Source organism: Drosophila arizonae, chromosome 5 (genome assembly GCF_054131065.1).
Source record: "Drosophila arizonae isolate 15081-1271.41 chromosome 5, UAZ_ARI_1.0, whole genome shotgun sequence".
In the NCBI taxonomy this organism is placed as follows: Eukaryota; Metazoa; Arthropoda; class Insecta; order Diptera; family Drosophilidae; genus Drosophila; species Drosophila arizonae.
The window spans coordinates 15,340,695-15,363,376 of NC_142925.1; the positions used below are offsets into that span (position 1 = coordinate 15,340,695).

Here is a 22,682-nt window from a genome sequence, read left to right on the forward strand (position 1 = left end):
TATATCTTTATTTATAAGTTAAAGCAATCTTTGGTTTTTGAGTCAGAAAACTCTGCCGCCTTTTTAATTATAAGGTAAATTCAATTATTTTGATAGCATTATCTATATTAAATTTTTTTAACAGCTCTAAATTTTATATTATTTTATATTCGATGTCAAAATTGTTTCAGGTACGTAATACCACTGGTCATATAGTTGAGCGTTTCATATTAAATTGTCATATATATGCTTAACAAATAAAACATTTAAAATAATTGCTTGCTAATTCTAGCAGCGATTTGTTGTATACCATTAACCCCTTGAAAACCGGGAATTCATTTAATAATAGAAAGTAGATCTACTTTGTTTTCTTTTCTTGTATTTTAAGAAGTCAATTTGTTTTTAATCAAACCTTCGAATCAAACCTATTGTGCAGGATATATTATTTTAGTTTTTATGAATATGAATATGATATATATACAATTTAAAACTAATAATTATTATTATAACGATAATAATAAACATAAAATCCCTCATTTGAATGGTATTCCAGAAAAACGAGTTGAAGAATATAATTTAATATTAGTATAAATTTTAAATTAACTTACTAGTGATGTTAGAGCTTGAAGAAAAGACCAGATTTACCAGTTAGCAATGACAAACTTAAAAAACTCTCCGCCTGCAATTCGATCGCTGCGCAAAGCGTTTCCCCGACTGAACTATTGCTTCGTCAGTAAGAGATGGTGTTCCTCCAAGGTGAGTATAGAAAGTGAAGCCAAGCGAATTCGAGATTCAGTACCCAGTTTACACAGGGGAAAAACAAAGCGATACGATCGATCCTGGTAGCCAATAGAGGGGAAATCGCGATACGCGTATTTCGCGCCTGCAATGAGCTGGGTATCAAGTCGGTGGCCATCTACTCGGAGCAGGACAAAATGCAAATGCATCGTCAGAAGGCCGATGAGTCATATATGGTCGGCAAAGGTCTAGCACCGGTGGAAGCCTACCTCAGCATTCCAGAGATCATTCGCATTTGCAAGGAGAACGACATTGATGCAGTGCATCCCGGTTATGGTTTCCTCTCCGAGCGCAGCGACTTCGTCCAGGCCGTTACCGATGCCGGAGTTCGATTTATCGGCCCCTCGCCCAAGGTGGTGCAGAACATGGGGGACAAGGTTGCTGCACGTACTGCAGCAATAGCTGCGAAAGTACCCATTGTTCCTGGTACAGATGGCCCAGTCAATTCCAAGGAGGAAGCCTCGGCGTTTTGCGAAAAGAACGGTCTCCCCGTCATTTTAAAGGCCGCTCATGGCGGTGGCGGCCGTGGCATGCGTGTGATTCGCAAAATGGAGGAAGTTGCAGAGAACTTCGAGCGTGCCAGCTCCGAGGCCAAGGCGGCCTTTGGCAATGGCGCAATGTTCATTGAGAAGTATATTGAACGTCCACGTCATATTGAAGTCCAGATATTGGGGGACAAAACTGGCGACGTAGTGCATCTATATGAACGCGACTGCTCTATTCAGCGTCGCCATCAGAAAGTCGTTGAGATCGCACCAGCTCCACGCCTGCCTGCTGAAACTCGCGCCAAGATGACCGAGGCAGCAGTCCGGCTGGCCAAGCATGTGGGATACGAGAATGCTGGCACTGTGGAGTTCCTGTGCGATGAGTCCGGAAACTTCTACTTCATCGAAGTGAACGCCAGATTGCAGGTAGAGCACACTGTGACTGAGGAGATTACCGGCATCGATTTGGTTCGGTCTCAGATACGCATTGCCGAGGGTAAAACCCTCAAGGAGATGGGTCTCACCCAAGAAAAGATTGTGCCACGTGGCTTTGCTATTCAGTGCCGCATAACCAGTGAGAATCCGGAACAGGGTTTCCAACCTGATATGGGACGCATCGAAGTGTTCCGTTCCGGCGAGGGTATGGGCATACGAATAGACGGCGCCTCGACCTATCCTGGAGCTATCATCTCGCCTTACTACGACTCGCTGCTGGTCAAAGTGATAGCCCATGCCAGTGATTTGGAAATCGCAGCATCTAAAATGAGCCGAGCACTGCGTGAATTCCGTATTCGGGGTATCAAGACGAATATTCCATTTCTCCTAAATGTATTCAACGACGAGAAGTTCTTGCTCTGCGCATTGGATACTCACTTCATAGATGAGAATCCAGATCTGACTAAATCGTCAGTCTTTATTCACAATCGCGCGCAAAAGCTTTTAATGTATTTGGGTGAAGTTTTGGTCAACGGACCCATTACGCCAATGGGTACATCTCTAATGCCATTGAAAGTCAAGGTACAGGCGCCCGAAATTCCCAAAGGTACGTGAACTGCAGATGCTGAAAAGTCAACAACAAAAGTGATTTACCAATCGCCTCTATCTCCCACAGAGACGGAGTTACCACCGGGTCTACGCGAGATCTTTAAGTGTGAAGGTCCCGAAGCGTTTGCCAAGGAGGTGCGTTCCCGAAAGAATTTACTTTTAATGGATACTACTTTCCGGGACGCACACCAATCTCTGTTGGCCACGCGTGTTCGCACCCACGACCTTCTCAAAATATCACCCTTTGTGGCGCACAAGTTTAGCAATCTGTATTCACTGGAGAACTGGGGTGGAGCCACGTTTGACGTAGCTCTACGGTTTCTATATGAATGCCCATGGGAGCGCCTGGAGGAGATGCGCAAGCTCATTCCGAACATTCCATTCCAAATGCTGTTGCGCGGCGCCAATGCCGTTGGATACACCAGTTACCCAGACAATGTGGTCTACAAGTTCTGCGAGCTAGCGGTAAGATCCTGTAGCATTCTTATAGAGACAACAATGAATGACACCTATGTTTTTCTTTCAGGTGCAAACTGGCATGGACATTTTCCGAGTGTTCGACTCCCTTAACTACTTGCCGAACTTGATCCTCGGCATGGAGGCGGCAGGCAAGGCAGGCGGTGTTGTAGAGGCGGCCATCTCCTACACCGGAGATGTGGGAGATCCCAAGAGAACCAAATACGATCTCAAGTACTACACAAACTTGGCTGACGAGCTCGTCAAGGCGGGCACTCACGTCCTCTGCATCAAGGACATGGCGGGTCTGTTGAAGCCAGAGTCGGCTAAGTACGTGTGAACCATTCCTTGAGTTACCAGCATATATTTCATTGATCCGCTCGAATTATAGGCTGCTGATCACTGCCATCCGCGACAAGCATCCCGACGTTCCAATCCATGTCCACACTCATGACACCTCGGGTGCCGGTGTTGCGTGTATGATCGCCTGCGCTCAGGTCGGAGCTGATGTTGTAGATGTGGCCGTCGACTCCATGTCGGGAATGACCTCGCAGCCAAGTATGGGAGCGGTAGTCGCCTCTCTTCAGGGCACTCCCTTGGACACACAGCTGAAGCTAGGAGATGTTTCCCAGTACTCGGCGTACTGGGAGCAAACCCGTGCTCTCTACGGACCATTTGAATGTACCACAACAATGAGATCAGGAAATGCCGATGTCTACCTGCACGAAATCCCCGGTGGTCAATATACCAATCTGCAGTTCCAGGCCTTCTCCCTAGGTCTGGGTGATTTGTTTGAGGAAGTGAAGAAAGCGTACAGAGAAGCCAATATTATTTTGGGAGACATAATTAAGGTCACTCCATCGTCAAAGGTTGTGGGTGACTTGGCTCAGTTCATGGTACAGAATAAGCTTAGTCGTGCTCAAGTTTTGGAGAAGGCCAAAGAGTTGTCGTTTCCCAAATCGGTGACTGAGTACCTACAGGGATATATGGGTATTCCGCATGGCGGGTTTCCAGAGCCATTTCGATCAGATGTACTTAAGGATATGCCTCGAATTGATGAGAGACCTGGTAGTAAGCTTGAGCCATTCGATTTCGACAAGTTAAAAGCGGAACTACTTAAAAGTTATGGAAGAATTTCTGACAGAGATATCATGTCAGCGGCGCTTTATCCGCAAGTGACCAATGAATTCCTGCAAAGCCGCCAAAAATTTGGCTGTATCGATAAGCTTGACACGCGAATCTTTATCGTGGGCCCCGAAATGGGTGAAGAGATTGAAGTTAGCCTAGAGCGTGGCAAGGTATTGTTCATAAAGCCATTGGCCATAGCAAACGATCTCAGACCGAATGGCACACGCGAGGTCTTCTTTGAAATGAACGGTGAAATGCGTTCAGTCCACATTCCCGACAAGGAGGCTCTAAAGGTAAGGGCAGATAGATGTCTCTTTAAATATCGATTCAGTTAATATGAATTTATCGTATTTTAAGGTTATCCGAGTGCATCCGAAGGCTAGATCAGATGTAAAAGGTGAAGTGGGCGCCCCAATGCCAGGTGATGTTATTGATATACGTGTCAAAGAAGGCGACAAGGTCGAGAAGGGTCAGCCACTCGTCGTGCTATCAGCTATGAAAATGGAAATGATCGTTCGGTCTCCAGATTCAGGTACTGTTAAGAAAATCGAAGTGCAGAAAGGAATGAAATTGGCAGGCGACGATCTACTCCTGGTCCTTGAATGATTAAATCAAGAGAATGCTCTAAATCTAAGTTGCCTAAGTTTTCCAAGAATTCTACACCAGTTCAAACACTTCGTTACAGATATACAAACTTAGTTTTCATTATTTAATGAAATGAATTACAACTGAAAATGAAGTTCAACAGCATTTCATAAACATTTCTACATGCACTTAACGATGAATTCCATAAAAGCCAAATCCTTGTTCAGTTCGGAAACTCGCTTGAAATGCCGTTGCACATAAGGGGTCAGCACTTCGACCAGATTTCCTTTGTTGTAGAACTTTTGCGTAGAGTGCACCAGAGCGTCGCCCAGCAAATGTTGCAGAATCAGGTTGGCTATGTACGAGTGGCGTGAGTTGGTGCTCCACGCCTTCACGTGCTGCAGCAAGACCAGTCGCTGGTCCAAATTGAGTTGATCCACCAGTTGACGCACTGCGGCTGCGTCACGTTTGCGCACAAAGCTGCCGATGATGTCGTAGGTGGCTTTTGGCTTGTCCAACACCAGGGCCAGCTTGAATGCCTTTTCAAGCTGCTCTTGAGCGTGCAGCAGGCACTGGAGTGTTTGCTCTTGCTCCAGCATGGCTTGTCGTTGATCCAGGGCTTCGCTGCGCACTGTTTCCGTAACGTCAGTAAAGCGAATCAGCTTGGAGTCCGCACCGCCTGTATAGAAGTACCGATTGCTGCAACTGGACACCGCCACAGACCAGACACGATCGCTGTGCTCGTCGATGGACTGGACACAGATGTTGGTCTTGATGTTCCACAGCTTGAGCAGGCCGTCCGAGGCGGCAGAGAGTATAAATTTGCCATGATCTAGAAACTCTACACGCAATATCGTGCACTCTTGCTCCAGGCGCTTGAGGCAACTGAAATTGGCAATAGACCAAAGACGCAGGCTGCAGTCCGACGATGAGGTGAGCACAACTTGGTCCACAGGCGAGAAGCGCACGCACCACACACCACGAGTGTGACCACGCAGCACGCCAAGCAGTGTATTTGAGTCCGCCGACCAAAGCTTTGCCGTCTTGTCCTGTGATGCAGTCGCCAGGATTTTGTTGTTGACCGCATATGTAACGCAGTTGACTTCCTTGTCGTGGGCTAGCGCTGCATAGAGCAGCGAGAAGGCATACTTGTTACGATCTTGTTTGTCGCGCGACAATTGCCACACTTTCATGCTGCCATCCTGGCAGGCAGAGGCGAAGCCCTTGGCTCCATTATGCGTTATGGCCACGGAACCAATGGTCGCCGTATGGCAATTGGTTTGCTGTGTCAACGGCTGCAGGAAGCAATCAATCTCGTGCGACAACTTCCACAGATGTATGCTGCAGTCCTTGCCCACCGAGATCAGCAGTTTATGGGATGCAGCCAGCGACATGACCGTATCCGAGTGTCCACAAATCAAACGACAATTCATATTCTGCTCGGTGTCATAGAGCTTAAAGTGTTTGCTATTGGTTGCCACGGCCAGGTACCGATCATTGTCACCCAGAAAGCACATGTCCAAAATCTCATCATTGTAGCCAATAAGCTGCTTTACCAGTTTCAGCTCAGCTCTCTCGCTCTCGGTGCTCACATTGTATACGATGATATTTTGCTCTGTTGTAATCAGCGTCACTTGCTGCCTGGTGCTGCAGTAGAGCAGGCGACTTATTTCGAAATCTGTCTCCACCAACAGATCACGTATTTTCCATGATTCCGTGTCGATTTGCTGAAGCTTGCCCGAGCGGCAGGCGACCACCACTTGCGCGCCGTCCGCAATGTGCGCGACACCCTCAAGCTCAACGTATAAGGGAATAACCTTTGACTGGCTCCAGGTGCTTTTCGAGTCTGCATTCAATTGCCAAGCAATCAGCACCTTGTCGCGACTCACAGTGACCAATTGATCGCATTCAGCAGCCGTGCTCTTGAAGCTAATGCCCGTCACCTGAGAGATGTGTCCGCGCAGTTTGTGCAGCAGTGTCTTTGTGCCGTAATCCCAACAATATATCGTATTGTCAGCGCCAGCAGCATAAATTTCACTCTTTAGTGGACTCGGATGGAAGCGCAACAGCAGCGCCGGGCCGGGAAAATCTTTTAAGGCGCACAGACAGCTGTTGTTGGTGAAATCCCATACGCGTATCGTGGCATCTGCTCCACCACTGGTACAGATAAAATTGCCACACGTGCTAAACTCGATGCGCACAACGGGTCCCTTGTGCTGGCTCTTCCAAAGTTTTACCAACTTTTTCGTGCTCAGCTCCCAGAGACGTAACAAGCCGCTGCCATGTGCAACCGCCAAATGTTCACGTGACATTGCAAAGCAATAGATGTTGTCCTCGTCCATCTTAGCATCGTCGAGTCCATCAGAGGTTTTTGATTTCTCGCTACCGTCGGAAACATTTACTCCAAAGCTGCACACAATTTGCGATGTTTCCACATTCACTTGATTTACAACATCGCCATTTAAACAATAAATATGCTCTCCATTTTCAGCCCAGGCAATATCGTGCCCGGCATAAAAGTTTGTGTAGCGAGCATCTGCTGCATATCTACAAATAATATATTCAATACGAATTATCCATATAATTGCTAATCTTTACTTACTGTTTATCACTCACGGTTGCCAGCATGCTTTTATTTTTGTTTACAAAATTGAAATTACTACCGCGTGCACATTGGAACTGGTACGAATATTCCAAACGAACTGGTTCGTGTAAACCGTTATCAGAGTGTGCAAACATATATCATAAATAGTAACCATTTAACTAAATATATAATTATCAAAAAAATAACAGTCAAATTAACTTTGTATATGTATTCTAAATCGTATCGAAATTTTCAATTAAAACAAAGTCGATAAGGGACTTAAAGCTACAATTGTTTTTCGTGCATATTTTGGTGAACCTTAAGTATGTGATTTAATAAGTTATAATTTAAAGACATTCATAAGCATTTTAAAGATTTTCCAACGTGTTTATTGCATTATATTTTGGAAGTTTTGATCTATAAATAATAATTTAGTTGCTGGTTCATCTTTAGAAATTAGGCATTAATCAACACTTTTGCAAAAATTGCAAAGGCTGGTCACATCGAACATGAGTTGCAGCTGTCAAATGAAAAGCCGTCAAATCATCGTCTTCTGTTTGCGAGTTTAATTCGCGTAGATTCGGTTTCGCTAATATCAATTCTATTTCATATTCACAACAAAAATGAGTACAATTGGCACCGGTGTAAGTATATTAATATTAATTTTACAGTGGATGTATAAATATATCATTTTGGTTTGCAGTATGATCTGTCGGCTTCGCAGTTCTCTCCTGATGGCCGCGTCTTTCAGATTGACTATGCCTCCAAAGCAGTAGAGAGGAGCGGAACCGTTATTGGCATTAGAGGAAAGGATTGTGTTGTGCTTGCCGTCGAAAAAATTGTTGCAGATCAGCTCTATGAACCTGATGCAGCCAGTCGCATTTTTACTATTGAAAAGAACATCGGCATGGCCATAGCTGGACTGATGGCTGATGGAAATTTTGTGGCCGACATTGCCCGACAAGAAGCAGCGAATTTCCGTCAACAGTTTGAACGCACCATTCCCCTGAAACATTTATGCGATCGCGTATCCGGCTACCTGCACGCCTACACTCTGTACAGCGCTGTGCGTCCGTTTGGATTATCTGTAATACTCGCATCGTGGGATGAGGTTGATGGACCTCAATTGTACAAAATTGAGCCGTCTGGTAATTCGTTTGGCTATTATGCCTGCGCCAGTGGCAAGGCCAAGCAACAGGCCAAAACAGAAATGGAAAAGTTTAAGTTCTCTGACATGACCACCGAGGAATTGGTCAAAAGTGGTGGCAAAATGTATGTTGATTCGATCAACGCTTTGCGCTTCAGTTTACTTATTTATGTATTTACTTGCAGCATCTATCAAGTGCACGACGAACTGAAGGACAAAGATTTCCGCTTTGAAATGGGCATCGTTGGTAAGGAAACGAAGGGTGTACATCTCATAAATAGCGCTGAGTGGATCCAAAAGGCTATTGAAGCTGGGGAAGCAGCCAAAAACGCAGATGATAGTGAAAATGAGATATAATTTAAATTCGAAATATGTTCAACTGATTATAAATCGGCTAGGCATTATTTTTTAAATATTTTCTATAACAGAAAATACACAAAAATGCGCAGTTCGTGGCTAATTTGCAGCCTGTGGACTCTTCAAATTCAACAACAAAATAAATATAATACAAAAACAAGAAATGGGAATACACACGCTTATCTGTGGAAAAGTAGTAAATCTTAGGGGACATTTAGGAGGACAAAAAAATCAAATTTCAATAAACATATTTGCTCCAATGGCAAATTAAACTCGGGGCCAGGGTAAGGGTTAAATTAGACTTTTACCGGCGATAGCAATCTCTAGCTCTCTATCGATAGTTTCTGCATCAGTATGCATTATTGAATTAATTTTACAAAGTCTGGCAGCTCTAGGGCCGCGCACATCTGACATATTCGCGCCAAAAACGGAAAACAATTGAATAAAAGTAAACAATTTTTTTTTTTTTTTGCTGAAATGACGACATTGGTTGAACAGCTAATTTCGAAAATGGGTCTTGGCGAAGAGCCCAATGTATTAGAGTGAGTTCTAGCAATAATAAAGTTCCTGAATATATATTTAATGAATTTAAACCATCACTAGGAAAACAACGGAGCTCCTCAGATTGCTAGAGCTTCGATCGACAAATGTTCCTCTGCAAATAAATGAATATGGAAAAATAGTATTGTGCGCGGATATTGCTTGCAGTGTGTTAGATATTGGCTTTGACAAAGAGCAGGCGCTTAAACTCTCCGCATTGCGTAAAACTCACTATGCCAATAACAAGCGAATGTTTGAGAAATTGCTTGAACTGAATAAATTGGCTAGCATCAAAGATATTTGTGTGCAGCTCAGCTTGAACGAGGTCGCACATAAGGCGGAAGATATCCTAGCTATGTTCAAAAAGTTCGCACGTGACGATGCTGATCCAGATCATCCACAATATGCCGCAATGGCCGTATTCCACGCCTGTCGCCTGCTAAAGAAGAAAGTATCCAAGTCCAAATTAATGCCATTTAGTAACTTGCGACCCACACAATGGCAGCAGCTTGAGCAACAATTTGAGCGCCTGATCGCAAAACATTTAAAGGATTCAAATGTGACGACGGCGGGCGTAAAAAACAAACTCACACAGCAGGAGGAGCAGAATGTTCTGAGCAAGAAGCAGAAGAGTAGCGAAAAGACTGAAATCGAAGAATATGAAAAATGGAAGAGTCGAATGCTAGCAACAGCTGAGGCTAAACTCAAAGAACTGGAAAGCATCGCTTAGCAATAATAAGAGAGAATCAATTTTATTTATTAAAAAAGTATGTTAAGTTTTGCTTACTTTAAACCTATGTATTCTAGTTTCATGCTGTCCTAGCTAAGCTAAGTTATTCAAGTCCATGTTTTTTCTCCTTCTCAATGTGAGTCAGAACGTGAGAGATTAGCACATCGCCTACATCTTGTAGTTCTCCGTTTTGTTTGTGAGCTGAAAGTAATTATTGTGTATTAATTGCATTATATATTTATAAAACATGCATTCGCATACAATTATATATAATAAGTTGTACTTCGCGCCGTGTTTCCGGCCAGTTGTTAAGGAGCTCTTGCAGATGTTTACAAAACTTCAACCAGATCTCACGTTTCATTTCCTGCATTTGCCAAGTGGCCGACAATTGGAAATGCATTGATTCGAAAAATGTTAGCATTGGCGTGGCACCCTCCATAGCAAAGTAGTATGTGGTTCCATTTATTTGTTTATTGAGCCTATAGACCGCATGCTTGAAGGGGCGATTTACACCGGCCCTATTTATAAATTGTGTCTCCAGTGGCTGAGAGCGAGAATCTTTGAATTAAACCGGCATCTAAACTTGAAGTTTATATTATACTTACCTTAGCCTTTTCGAGCCATTCACTTTGTATAACCCGATTCACAAACATCTCATCTGGAATTAGTATAATTAGGCGTTTTATCCCGAATTTTACTTTCTGCATATCCTCATATTTTTCCATTCGCTTCTGCAGGCCGTCATTCTCTCGTTCCGGTAGCGAGAGTTTCAGATAGCCATGAAAATAGCTCGAGGCCATGCCAGCTGCATAGTCCAGGCCATGCGAATCGCGTATCCAGTGAGCGTAGCTCAATGAACTATGGCTCAGTTGTACATAGGTGAAAATCCAATAAAGAGGAATAAGAAGAAGCGGTTCGCCTCTGGGCAGCAAAAGAGCTAAGTTATTAGTTCTTCCAAAGCGGGTCAATCCCGTGAATATCACAAGTAATGCTAGATATACGGTTTTGATATTGTACGTGTACGCGCGCTTTATAATTGTTGTTAGACGATCCTCAGGTAAATAATAAATACGGTGGCACAGGTATTCCTTAAATACGAAGAACAATCTCTGTAGGAGGTCAGCAACGAATATCACAATACATATTCTAACGGCGTAGTCTACATATAAGGTTGAATAAAATATGATATTATATGTATGAGGGTCGGTTATTTTGACATATTCTCACCAATATGTGACCACATCATCTTTAGCCACGCAATCTTCTTATCACTCCTTTGATCCTCAGATGGAACTGCCATAACCGTGATTCAGTATCAGCGATGCCAGACACTTGATACTTATGTTGCAGGTATTCCTTTAAAGATTCTGATCTTTTATGTTTTATGTGTATAATAATTAATATAACATAAATTTAAGCCTAAAACCACGAATATAAAGTTTTTATATTAAAATTTATTGTGTATTATCACTAACCAGAGAACTTTGGTTAGTGGTATTATTAAATTAGCAATATTATTGACTATCACATGCAGACGGATATAATCGATATAATCGATAGTTTCAAACTAACCAGCCATCGATATAGTTTGACCAAACTCACATCCATAAATTAAGTGCAAGTGCATTTATAAAAATACAAAGACCGTTTTTGTCTAGAAGTTAGTCGACTAAACCATTTAAAATTGGTATAAATTTCATTCGGTATTCTTCAAATAATTCGGCTAAATATGATTTAACTATTTTGTTTGCTGCTTTACGCGCACACAAATGACGCATATTACCATTTAGATATTGGAGCAACAATACACTGTAATCTTACATGTTTACGTTGGCTCTGTGTAAGTTACCAGCAAAAAAAAAAAAAAAAAAAAAAAAAAGATTTAAGGAATGGAGAAAACTGTTTACCATTAACTATTATCAATTCTTTGCTTTAACAGGAAAACATCACAACGACAGCGAGCACAATTGTTTGTTGTTGTGCTGATAAAATTTAGTAAGCGAGAAGAATAAAGACGCGTTAGTCACCACGCCTTTGCGGTCGCGTAAATATCTAGGGCTTGAGTGCAGCAATACTCACATAATGCCGATATTATATAGTGTTATAGCTCGTGGCACTACGGTGCTGGCAAAGTTCGCCGAATGTGTGGGAAATTTTGCAGAAGTAACTGAACAAATTATGGGTAGAATAGGTGTGCATAATCATAAAATGACCTATACACACGGCGATTATTTGATACATTATACTTGCGAAAATAAGATAATTTATATGTGCATAACTGACAATGTAAGTTGAATATTAATTAGGTGTATTGTATAGAATTATAAACATTAATTTTTATACAGGAATTTGAACGCTCGCGCGCTTTCCTCTTCTTGGCGGACATCAAGCAGAAATTTATTCATACATATGGCCTACAGGTTGCCACTGCAATTGCCTATGCCATGAATACGGAGTTCTCGAAAGTTTTGTCCCAGCAAATGGTCTACTTTAGTCAATCGCGAGAAGTAGATACCATATCGCGAGTTCATGGCCAAATTGATGAACTTAAAGATATTATGATTAAGAATATAGGTAACCAATTAAGAATTATTAAACTTCTCAGTTATTTTAACAATTCTCCTATTTCCAGATAGTCTGCGCGATCGCGGCGAGAAACTGGAACTGTTGGTCAATAAAACAGAGAACTTAAGCAATAACGTAAGTGAAGCTTTAAGTTAAATTTATAACAAAAATTAATTTCAATTATAATTTAATCCCATAGTCAGTTGCATTCCGTAAGGCTTCGCGTAACTTGGCGCGTCAAATGTTTTGGAAGAACATTCGGATCTATGTTGTCGTCGGCCTAGTAATCATATTTGTTATCTACGTAATTGTAAGCATGGCATGCGGCGGCCTCGCTTGGCAGTCGTGCATTCAATAATAATTTGGCAGTGCATAAGGTAGTTGTTGCAGCAATGTTTATTATTATTACTATCATATACAAAGTTTCGTACTATCAATAATCTCTGTTATATGGAATAAAAATGTATGTATATAAAGTGTATATCCTCAGTTACCAGGTCCAGTTTCACTTGTCTTCTACGTAAATAACATCATTAACCTTAACGCTTCCTGCTTGCCGTAGACCCAAATGTATACCCAGCGCTGGAGAGGCATAGTTAAACAGTCGATAGCTGTGAATAATTAGTAAATGAACATATATAACATATATAATCATCTCTGTGTCACCTCCACCTACCTGCGCAATGTTTTTAGCGGCTCACCATCGGCATTCCGCTCAGCCGTTTGAACATTAATATTTGGAAAGATGCACCTGGTGCAAGGTGCAACTATACGAAAAACGGCATCGTTGCCAATGCGAATCCACTGCCAGTGGTCTTCACTGTACGGGTCATCAACATCCATTTTTAATTCAAAGTTTCCACGGAATTGCAATGGATCCACCGGAGTCTTCAACCGAGTATTTAAATCATCTATTGAAGCTAAATTCATGAGCATATAGCTAGTTGCATCATTGAGTGTGCCCTAAAATGTATGTATAATTGGTAACTTTTAGGATTTTTACGATCTGTGGAGAGTCAATAATTATATAGTCCGTAGATATCCCAGATAAAGTTTATCAATTGAAAAAAGAATGCTGGAAAACTGTTCTACTATAAAGTTTGTGCCTACTTACTTATTTGGGGCGAAAATGCTGTACTTACCGAGTCGGCCTGTTTTATATAAGGCATATGCCTAAGTCGTGGATTAGTGGCACGCACTGGTCCTGGATATGGATAGTATACAAGCTTTAGGCCCGAATCCTCCTTAAGTATGAACTGTGAGAACCATTTGTCAAAGCGGCTGCCGCACAGCATCACGTCTATTGCCACGCCCCAAACGGAAGTGCGTACGTCCTTAGAGGGCGACTCCAAGTGACGGAAATCCAGTTCCAAGTCGGGCATTCCAGGTGCACTGAACACCAACCCATTAGGCAGCGCCTTTGGCTGAATTTTAACCATATGCGGATAACCTCTGGCGGTTATCATTTCATTATTATCATTGACTAACATGAATTTGCGATCCCGCACATTTCCAATGCCAATGCCAAGCACGTCACAATCGTATTCCTGTTGGGGGTCTACCACCAATGGAGCACACGACTTGACTGGGAACACATTCACCCGTTGCAATTTCCCGACTCGTCTCCATTTCAATGGCATCACATCGCGATGCAAGTGTCGATAAACCAGGTAGCCGGCGCCTCCTACAGCAATCAGGCTGACGCCCATACCGATCAACAGTTTATTGGAAAGCACATAGCCGTTCACTGTAGATACATATATTTACATATATTTTCTTTTGATCGATACATATATTGTTAAACAGTTAAACTTGCATGAAAGATTTGCACTCATCTTGTCCGTCCACTTATCAACTGAAACACGCACTGTCACACTTGTTGCTTAGGTCAATAAAAAAGTTCCAAAAAGCTCTGTGAAGAGCTATAGTAAATAAAAGAAAAGCAATGATAATGGAGCTTTGTAGATTTCTGTGTGTGGCTCACACATCATACATATGCATGCATACACATACAAATAGAGGCCTAGTAAGAAAAGTAAAATATTTCAATTCAGGCTTTGGAATGCAACAGGTATAACAAGTTATGTAAAGTGGAGAGCTCGACTAGAATATACCCTGGTTGCATATTGCATGATCGCTTCAAATTGTTCTCCATTATTAAATACTCAAAGATTTTCTGTACTTCTAAAAATATATTTCAAACTAATGTTATATTATCTACAGAAATAAATTAAACAATCGACTAATATATACATAGGTGCAATTATCAATACACTCCAAGTTAATATACCCATATGGTGTCATAATGTTGTACGATAATTTTTCAAATCATAATCGAATAGCTATATTCAAATTTATATTATAGTATAAGAGATGGAATAGGACTACAATTGCTTAGATAAAGTAGCGGATGAATGAATAGAATGAATAATATTCTTCGAAAATAAACGAATTATTTACTTTTATTATATGTACATGATTTAAATGAATTTATGCAGAATGTTTATAAAAGTAAAAGAGCTTCAATATCACTTGTCTTCTACGTAAATAACATCATTAACCTTGACGTTTCCTGGATGCCGTAGACCCATGTGCACACCCAACGCTGGAGACGAGTAGTTGAACAGTCGATAGCTGTGAATAACAAATGTTAGGTATAAAATGAATATAGTATCATATACAGTCTCCTCTGTGTGACCTCCACCTACCTGCGCAGTGTTTTTAGCGGCTCACCATCGGCATTCCGCTCAGCCGTTTGAACATTAATATTTGGCAAGATGCACCTGGTGCAAGGTGCAACTATACGAAAAACGGCATCGTTGCCAATGCGAATCCACTGCCAGTGATCCTCACTGTATGGCTCATCGACATCCATTTTCAGTTCAAAGTTTCCACGGAATTGCAACGGATTCACCGGAGTCTTCAATCGAGTATTTAAATCATCTACTGAAGCTAAATTCATGAGCATATAGCTGGTTGCATCATTGAGTGTGCCCTGAAATGGATTTGTAATTTATATTGTCTATATTTACATGTATTGGCTTCATGAAATAAACATCGGTGCTAGTCCTTTATAATAGCTCCTAGTATAGAGAGTGGTATAACATTTTGGATTCCAACCTTCCAACATTGTTTAAATAGGTTGACTTGATTAGCAGAGACTCAATAATTTATAGATAATATCAATAATATATGACCTAAGCTTTTGAGTATTCCTACAAGTTAAGAAATACTCGATCAGAAAATAATTTACTTACAGAATCTTGCTGTCTTATATAAGGCATATGTTTCAGATCTGGACAAGTCTTGCGAACTGGTCCTGCATATGGATAGTAAACTAGTTTCACGCCGAAATCCTTTTTAAGAATAAACTGTGAAAACCATTTGTCAAAGCGGCTGCCGCACAGCATTACGTCTATTGCCACGCCAAAAACGGAGGTGTGTACATCTTCAGAAAGTGTTTTCAGTTGCTTGAAATCCAGTTCCAAGTCGGGCATTCCAGGTGCACTGAACACCAACCCATTAGGCAGCGCCTTTGGCTGAATTTTAACCATGTGCGGATAACCTCTGGCGGTTATCATTTCATTATTATCATTGACTAACATGAATTTTCGATCCCGCACATTTCCAATGCCAATGCCAAGCACGTCACAATCGTATTCCTGTTGGGGGTCAACCTCCAATGGAGCACACGACTTGACTGGGAACACATTCACCCGTTGCAATTTCCCGACTCGTCTCCATTTCGATGGCATCACATCGCGATGCAAGTGCCGATAAACCAGGTAGCCGGCGCCTCCTACAGCAATCAGGCTGACGCCCATACCGATCAACAGTTTATTGGAAAGCACATAGCCGTTCACTGTAGATACATATATTTACATATATTTTCTTTTGATCGATACATATATTGTTAAACAGTTAAACTTGCATGAAAGATTTGCACTCATCTTGTCCGTCCACTTATCAACTGAAACACGCACTGTCACACTTGTTGCTTAGGTCAATAAAAAAGTTCCAAAAAGCTCTGTGAAGAGCTATAGTAAATAAAAGAAAAGCAATGATAATGGAGCTTTGTAGATTTCTGTGTGTGGCTCACACATCATACATATGCATGCATACACATACAAATAGAGGCCTAGTAAGAAAAGTAAAATATTTCAATTCAGGCTTTGGAATGCAACAGGTATAACAAGTTATGTAAAGTGGAGAGCTCGACTAGAATATACCCTGGTTGCATATTGCATGATCGCTTCAAATTGTTCTCCATTATTAAATACTCAAAGATTTTCTGTACTTCTAAAAATATATTTCAAACTAATGTTATATTATCTACAGAAATAAATTAAACAATCGACTAATATATACATAGGTGCAATTATCAATACACTCCAAGTTAATATACCCATATGGTGTCATAATGTTGTACGATAATTTTTCAAATCATAATCGAATAGCTATATTCAAATTTATATTATAGTATAAGAGATGGAATAGGACTACAATTGCTTAGATAAAGTAGCGGATGAATGAATAGAATGAATAATATTCTTCGAAAATAAACGAATTATTTACTTTTATTATATGTACATGATTTAAATGAATTTATGCAGAATGTTTATAAAAGTAAAAGAGCTTCAATATCACTTGTCTTCTACGTAAATAACATCATTAACCTTGACGTTTCCTGGATGCCGTAGACCCATGTGCACACCCAACGCTGGAGACGAGTAGTTGAACAGTCGATAGCTGTGAATAACAAATGTTAGGTATAAAATGAATATAGTATCATATACAGTCTCCTCTGTGTGACCTCCACCTACCTGCGCAGTGTTTTTAGCGGCTCACCATCGGCATTCCGCTCAGCCGTTTGAACATTAATATTTGGCAAGATGCACCTGGTGCAAGGTGCAACTATACGAAAAACGGCATCGTTGCCAATGCGAATCCACTGCCAGTGATCCTCACTGTATGGCTCATCGACATCCATTTTCAGTTCAAAGTTTCCACGGAATTGCAACGGATTCACCGGAGTCTTCAATCGAGTATTTAAATCATCTACTGAAGCTAAATTCATGAGCATATAGCTGGTTGCATCATTGAGTGTGCCCTGAAATGGATTTGTAATTTATATTGTCTATATTTACATGTATTGGCTTCATGAAATAAACATCGGTGCTAGTCCTTTATAATAGCTCCTAGTATAGAGAGTGGTATAACATTTTGGATTCCAACCTTCCAACATTGTTTAAATAGGTTGACTTGATTAGCAGAGACTCAATAATTTATAGATAATATCAATAATATATGACCTAAGCTTTTGAGTATTCCTACAAGTTAAGAAATACTCGATCAGAAAATAATTTACTTACAGAATCTTGCTGTCTTATATAAGGCATATGTTTCAGATCTGGACAAGTCTTGCGAACTGGTCCTGCATATGGATAGTAAACTAGTTTCACGCCGAAATCCTTTTTAAGAATAAACTGTGAAAACCATTTGTCAAAGCGGCTGCCGCACAGCATTACGTCTATTGCCACGCCAAAAACGGAGGTGTGTACATCTTCAGAAAGTGTTTTCAGTTGCTTGAAATCCAGTTCCAAGTCGGGCATTCCAGGTGCACTGAACACCAACCCATTAGGCAGCGCCTTTGGCTGAATTTTAACCATGTGCGGATAACCTCTGGCGGTTATCATTTCATTATTATCATTGACTAACATGAATTTTCGATCCCGCACATTTCCAATGCCAATGCCAAGCACGTCACAATCGTATTCCTGCTGGGGGTCAACCTCCAATGGAGCACACGACTTGACTGGGAACACATTCACCCGTTGCAATTTCCCTACTCGTCTCCATTTCGATGGCATCACATCGCGATGCAAGTGTCGATAAACCAGGTAGCCGGCGCCTCCTACAGCTATCAGGCTGACGCCCATGCCGATCAACAGTTTATTGGAAAGCCCATAGCCGTTCACTGTGGATTTATTATATACAAATATAAATACATATACATATGTATATTTTTAATATTCTAACTTACATGATATATTTTGATTCATTTTATGTCCGTATAGTTATTAGTTGAAAGACGCATTTGCTAAACATTTGGCTTCTCGCTAGATTGAGAAAGTTTCCAAAAGCTCTAAGAAGAGCTGGAACAACAGAAACCAAAGATAATTAGAGCTTTCTAAGTTTGTATGTTTCTACGTACATATGGTATTGTTTTCATGCATATGCACGATTGAAAGTAAGAGGTGAGAGTGCCCGATAAGGAGATACCCTCTCAATGCAGAGCAGCTATTCTAATATACGATATGGATTTGCTGTTGTTGTCTGTATAGTCATAAGTATTTCCTCTAAGTATTTGTTTTAAGTCTTTAGCTTAGCTTAAGGATCACACTTCACTTCGCTGCACTGCACGACTGACCACCACCAGACCTGGGTGACTGAAGAAATGCTGCAGCTGCAGCCCTTTATGTAGGTCGACTTTCACTCAACCACTACGACGCACTCAAATGTTGAGCCTGACTCTAGGTAGGGGTCGTTGAAACTGAGCTTAAAGTGACCAATGGGAACACTCTCTGCCAATATAAACTTTCTCTAAATATAAATACCAAATGAATCCTGCTGCATACATATGGAGAACTTAAATGATCTTCTTCTGCGCTCCTCGCTCTTCTTATGCAGCGCTCTTCTGTGAACAGCGAACATACGAACAATATAGACAAACATTCACGCAAAGTAAAATCGGATTACATTATTACGCTTCTTAAGAATATATATGTATGTTTCATATTGCTAAAAGTTAATGTGATAAGTAGTTTATGTACATATTAATATTTATAATTATTATATGGCCTATTGCATCGCATACTCATTTTCAATGTGTCTATTATTAATATGCTTCACCACTTTTAAAAGGATAAATCTAGCCTGAAATAGGCTAAGCTGTCAACACTGGTTTGTATACAAGCCAGTATGCTTATATACATACATACATTATACACACACATGCAAACGATTATAATACTTTTTCGTGATGGTCATTCAAATCATAATCGAATAATTGCATTCAAATTTCTATAGGAGTATAAGAGAGGGAATATCACTCTTATTTTTGTTGTTTACAGTAAGATAGTAAACATGTCCGATACAAAAAATGAAGTGGATGGTAACAATGCAGAGGAGCTGGATGTGGGCAGTGAGCGATTCAATTCCCTGCGTGCGCTATATACAGCCGACTTCAAGGTTACAAATAGGGCGCCAAAAGTCCTATATCAAAATCTTGCCGCATTTGAAAGTGCACTTGTAAAGGTTGGCGTCTGGCAGTTGAATAAACGACCCAAAAACAATGAGCAACCGAAGGCAACAAACAACAAAAATCCCTTTAACTCAACCTCGAATGTGGATGCGTTGAGTGAACGACGTTTCCAGCCGCATCAAATGCCCGTGGAAGGAGTGGTGAAAGGAAAATATCACCGGAATCTGTTCACGCATATGGCCAGTGCGGAAGGCCCCTTGGCATGTCTGCAAAAGTATTTGCCCGGCGAGGAGAAGCAGGATACAACGCGTCTGCGGGTTTACCTACGAAAGGAGCACGCCATTGGTGGCCGTATCGAGGGTGATCTTGTCGCCTTCGACAAGCAGTGGAACATATTGTTAAAGAACGCTGTTGAGGTGTGGCAGCGTCGCAAATATAAATTTGGCAAGCAAGACATTTGTGGCACAGCAGCAGATGCAACAGAGGAATGCGTCGATCGACTTCGACGATTGGGAATCACATTGCCTGAAGTTCACGGGAAAAGCTTAAATCGTAAGAACGTACAGCTGCGGCGTGAACTACCCCAAGTGATGATTCGCGGAGAAAACATAGCTTTAATTACATTTATTAGCAAGTCAAAGGAGTAAAATTTCAAATTATTCATTTGCAATTTGTATGTTTTTTAATAATAATACATTAGTTTGTGTATACCATGGGCACACATTCCTCGGCAGCGACGTGAGACGGCGAGTCGTCCTCCATGAGATGCTGCAAGCTTTCGTTGGGATAGCTGCAAGTAAAACAAGAACATTTTAATAGAGCTCATTTCATAAATAATTTTCCGTACATTTTTGATGGGCTTTCATCGCTGAGCATCGTAACCGGCACAGTGGCGGAGGCGCATTCGGGACTCATAAATTCAATGGGAGTTGGTCGACGTTCTTGCAGCTGTCGCGCTATTTCTGCTGTACTCAGATTGCCAGAGCCGTCCTTTGTGGCTATCTGCTGATGCTGTTGGACAGACGGCGAGACAGTTGCCGTGGCCGTCAGCAGTTTCTTTGCTGGTGGCTGTTGAGCGTGACCGCCGGTCAGAATTTTACGTCTACGTCCTCGAGTTGCCCCGCCAACGGTAGGTGGCTGACCTGTGGGAGCAAGCACATTAACAGCAGGCTTTTCCTTGTGCTTGCGTCGCATAGCTGCAGGCTCCTTCGATTGGTCAAAGTTCGGTTGCGCCTGGGCAACCGTTGAAGTCGGTTGCTCCGTATCTGAATTGGAGCTATCAGTGACATCACTGTCACTAGAATCTTTGGCAGGCTTCTCATATATCAAGAGGCGATCGATCAAGAACGATCGGTCGCGCGACACTTTTAATAAACGTCTTTGATTTGTGTGTAGCAAGTCTTGAAAATATTCGTTTTCCTGTCAATACAGAAATACGGAAATTAAATGAATATGTCTACAAACACCTATTACTACTTACATAGATGAGAAACTTTAGTTTTCGCTTTAAGTTTCTATAGCGCTCTTTATAATCTATATTTTCATTTGCTGTGCCAGTCGACGTCGAACTAGATGCTGCAGTTGCTGCTCCTGCGGCTGCTGAGGCAGCTGTCCCACGCATTGTTGATTCTTTTGTATGTGCTTCTTCATCACTTTCAAGATGCTCCTTTTCTGTCTTAGTAGATGTGGTCTTTTGATTTGCCAAAGACCGACAGTACCATCCGTCGAGCATATTAAGAGTGGTTATTTTAGATTTCTTGTAAAAATCATAAAAATAATTGCAGTTGCTGTAGTGAGGCTAAACGCATTCGATATTGTATTACCCCATCGGAACATATCGATAGATATCTCTAAAAAGCGTTTAATCGAAAAATACAATTCTTTTTCCCGATGTATCGAGTATTTTCGATATAAATTCCGATACTCACTATCTTAAAAAGCTAGTGAGCAGCGGCACGTGTTGCATTTGTTTATATGTGAAATGAACAAGAAAATAATTATAAATAAACGTGTGAAGGGCCAATCTCGCGAAGAGTTGGCCCAGTTAAGCAAAACAGAATTGATTGACAAAATTGTGCAGCTGGAGGCGTACAATTTTCAGCTGAAAAATCTTTTACAAAAGAAACTGTCCGAGGCGGACAAAAACAATTCTGAATATGCTGATGTATTGCGCGGGGCTGACGGAGATGAGTTACCAAATAAAGTTGTTTCAGAAACCGTCAAAGATGTACCTAAAAACAAAGATAAACAACGTAAGTTTAACTGGGCCAGGTTAGTAAGCTCTCTATATTTAATTGTTCTTATTTATATCGATTTGATTTCAGTGCGCACCAGAGGCATGTTTTGATGAAAATAACGTATTTTGGCTGGGATTATCAGGGGTTTGCTTGTCAGGAGGACTCCGCTGATACGATTGGTAAGTTTGTTTGATTTCTATAAAATCAACGACTAATAGGTTAAGTATTTCTTGCAGAAGGATATTTGTTTCGTGCCTTGGAACGCACCTGTCTCATCGAATCCCGTGCTACTTCCAACTACCATCGATGCGGTCGCACTGACAAGGAAGTGAGCGCCTTCTGCCAAGTGATATCAATTAATTTGCGTAGCAAGCACTCACCCGATACTCAAATGGAGCCAGAGTCGCTAAGTACTGAAATAGATTATTGCAGTCTGTTAAATCGGGTGCTGCCCAAAAATATTCAATGCGTATCCTGGATGCCGTTGCGAAATCCCGAGTACAGCGCCCGATTTGATTGTATTTCACGCACCTATCGCTACTATTTTCCCAAGGGCGATCTGGACATTGACTCAATGCAGCAGGCCTGTCAGTTACTCGTCTGCCATGGAGACTTTAGGAATTTTTGTAAAATGGATGTGCATAATGGCGTTACGAATTACATGCGTAATTTGCAGCACGCAGAGATAAGGCCATGTGGCAATACAGAAAGCCAGTTAGAGCATGTCTCAGGTAAGAATATATATAATCTATATGTTACAGTTTAGTTAACTTGAACTTCTTC

General features: G+C 41.3%; 12 protein-coding genes across 15 annotated transcripts in view; 6 read left to right on the plus strand and 6 right to left on the minus strand.

Annotated features, from left to right (window-relative positions):
* Positions 1-32: 32 nt before the first annotated feature.
* Positions 33-4,640, plus strand: LOC108615176 (pyruvate carboxylase, mitochondrial-like). Of its 2 annotated transcripts, none has more exons than XM_018009491.2 (7): positions 33-170; positions 591-735; positions 792-2,304; positions 2,374-2,771; positions 2,833-3,092; positions 3,154-4,183; positions 4,248-4,640. In XM_018009491.2, the coding sequence occupies exons 2-7, from the start codon at positions 634-636 to the stop codon at positions 4,494-4,496; spliced, it is 3,552 nt and encodes a 1,183-aa protein (XP_017864980.2). In that variant the 5' UTR covers positions 33-170; positions 591-633; the 3' UTR covers positions 4,497-4,640. The 2 variants fall into 2 exon arrangements, with proteins under 2 accessions (XP_017864980.2, XP_089326685.1); XM_089470559.1 differs by having other exon boundaries at positions 48-170; positions 533-735.
* On the minus strand, positions 4,586-7,238 carry LOC108615180 (transducin beta-like protein 3). The gene is made up of 2 exons (XM_018009514.2): positions 7,078-7,238; positions 4,586-7,022 (listed from the first exon to the last, which is right to left on the minus strand). The coding sequence occupies exons 1-2, from the start codon at positions 7,212-7,214 to the stop codon at positions 4,655-4,657; spliced, it is 2,505 nt and encodes an 834-aa protein (XP_017865003.2). The 5' UTR covers positions 7,215-7,238; the 3' UTR covers positions 4,586-4,654.
* A 6-nt stretch (positions 7,239-7,244) lies between these two features.
* Prosalpha7 (proteasome alpha7 subunit) lies at positions 7,245-8,727 on the plus strand. Its single transcript, XM_018009542.2, has 4 exons — positions 7,245-7,382; positions 7,513-7,703; positions 7,763-8,331; positions 8,392-8,727. The coding sequence occupies exons 2-4, from the start codon at positions 7,683-7,685 to the stop codon at positions 8,561-8,563; spliced, it is 762 nt and encodes a 253-aa protein (XP_017865031.1). The 5' UTR covers positions 7,245-7,382; positions 7,513-7,682; the 3' UTR covers positions 8,564-8,727.
* A 205-nt stretch (positions 8,728-8,932) lies between these two features.
* Orc6 (Origin recognition complex subunit 6) lies at positions 8,933-9,900 on the plus strand. Its single transcript, XM_018009547.2, has 2 exons — positions 8,933-9,105; positions 9,167-9,900. The coding sequence occupies exons 1-2, from the start codon at positions 9,041-9,043 to the stop codon at positions 9,831-9,833; spliced, it is 732 nt and encodes a 243-aa protein (XP_017865036.1). The 5' UTR covers positions 8,933-9,040; the 3' UTR covers positions 9,834-9,900.
* Sting (transmembrane protein sting) lies at positions 9,830-11,343 on the minus strand. The gene is made up of 4 exons (XM_018009535.2): positions 11,061-11,343; positions 10,439-10,992; positions 10,095-10,377; positions 9,830-10,034 (listed from the first exon to the last, which is right to left on the minus strand). The coding sequence occupies exons 1-4, from the start codon at positions 11,131-11,133 to the stop codon at positions 9,937-9,939; spliced, it is 1,008 nt and encodes a 335-aa protein (XP_017865024.1). The 5' UTR covers positions 11,134-11,343; the 3' UTR covers positions 9,830-9,936.
* Positions 11,344-11,404: 61 nt separating this feature from the next.
* Vamp7 (Vesicle-associated membrane protein 7) lies at positions 11,405-12,879 on the plus strand. Its single transcript, XM_018009550.2, has 5 exons — positions 11,405-11,673; positions 11,773-12,119; positions 12,179-12,407; positions 12,466-12,533; positions 12,598-12,879. The coding sequence occupies exons 2-5, from the start codon at positions 11,916-11,918 to the stop codon at positions 12,754-12,756; spliced, it is 660 nt and encodes a 219-aa protein (XP_017865039.1). The 5' UTR covers positions 11,405-11,673; positions 11,773-11,915; the 3' UTR covers positions 12,757-12,879.
* Positions 12,772-14,686, minus strand: Marc (Mitochondrial amidoxime reducing component). Its single transcript, XM_018009534.2, has 4 exons — positions 14,215-14,686; positions 13,541-14,145; positions 13,075-13,361; positions 12,772-13,009 (listed from the first exon to the last, which is right to left on the minus strand). Exons 1-4 carry the CDS (start codon positions 14,231-14,233, stop codon positions 12,904-12,906), a joined length of 1,017 nt encoding a protein of 338 aa, XP_017865023.2. The 5' UTR covers positions 14,234-14,686; the 3' UTR covers positions 12,772-12,903.
* A 143-nt stretch (positions 14,687-14,829) lies between these two features.
* LOC149268563 (mitochondrial amidoxime-reducing component 1-like) lies at positions 14,830-16,565 on the minus strand. The gene is made up of 4 exons (XM_089470576.1): positions 16,330-16,565; positions 15,656-16,260; positions 15,107-15,393; positions 14,830-15,032 (listed from the first exon to the last, which is right to left on the minus strand). The coding sequence occupies exons 1-4, from the start codon at positions 16,346-16,348 to the stop codon at positions 14,927-14,929; spliced, it is 1,017 nt and encodes a 338-aa protein (XP_089326702.1). The 5' UTR covers positions 16,349-16,565; the 3' UTR covers positions 14,830-14,926.
* Positions 16,566-16,944: 379 nt separating this feature from the next.
* Positions 16,945-18,849, minus strand: LOC108615191 (mitochondrial amidoxime-reducing component 1-like). Its single transcript, XM_018009532.2, has 5 exons — positions 18,613-18,849; positions 18,442-18,553; positions 17,771-18,375; positions 17,222-17,508; positions 16,945-17,147 (listed from the first exon to the last, which is right to left on the minus strand). Exons 2-5 carry the CDS (start codon positions 18,458-18,460, stop codon positions 17,042-17,044), a joined length of 1,017 nt encoding a protein of 338 aa, XP_017865021.1. The 5' UTR covers positions 18,461-18,553; positions 18,613-18,849; the 3' UTR covers positions 16,945-17,041.
* Positions 18,850-19,276: 427 nt separating this feature from the next.
* Lsm11 (U6 snRNA-associated Sm-like protein LSm11) lies at positions 19,277-20,309 on the plus strand. The gene has a single exon (XM_018009541.2). It carries the CDS (start codon positions 19,545-19,547, stop codon positions 20,307-20,309), a length of 765 nt encoding a protein of 254 aa, XP_017865030.1. The 5' UTR covers positions 19,277-19,544.
* LOC108615195 (uncharacterized) lies at positions 20,272-21,498 on the minus strand. Its single transcript, XM_018009536.2, has 3 exons — positions 21,143-21,498; positions 20,510-21,081; positions 20,272-20,452 (listed from the first exon to the last, which is right to left on the minus strand). The coding sequence occupies exons 1-3, from the start codon at positions 21,392-21,394 to the stop codon at positions 20,359-20,361; spliced, it is 918 nt and encodes a 305-aa protein (XP_017865025.1). The 5' UTR covers positions 21,395-21,498; the 3' UTR covers positions 20,272-20,358.
* Positions 21,499-21,568: 70 nt separating this feature from the next.
* Positions 21,569-22,682, plus strand: part of LOC108615186 (tRNA pseudouridine(38/39) synthase) — a 51,440-nt gene continuing 50,326 nt past the window's right edge. For all 3 annotated transcript variants that reach the window (XR_016270356.1, XR_001915925.2, XM_018009527.2), the window contains exons 1-3: positions 21,569-21,933; positions 21,987-22,078; positions 22,136-22,630. Coding sequence is in view for 1 of the 3 variants with exons in the window: in XM_018009527.2 (XP_017865016.1) it covers positions 21,644-21,933; positions 21,987-22,078; positions 22,136-22,630 (877 nt within the window). In the remaining 2 variants the exon portion in view is untranslated. The remainder of the gene's footprint in view (positions 21,934-21,986; positions 22,079-22,135; positions 22,631-22,682) is intronic.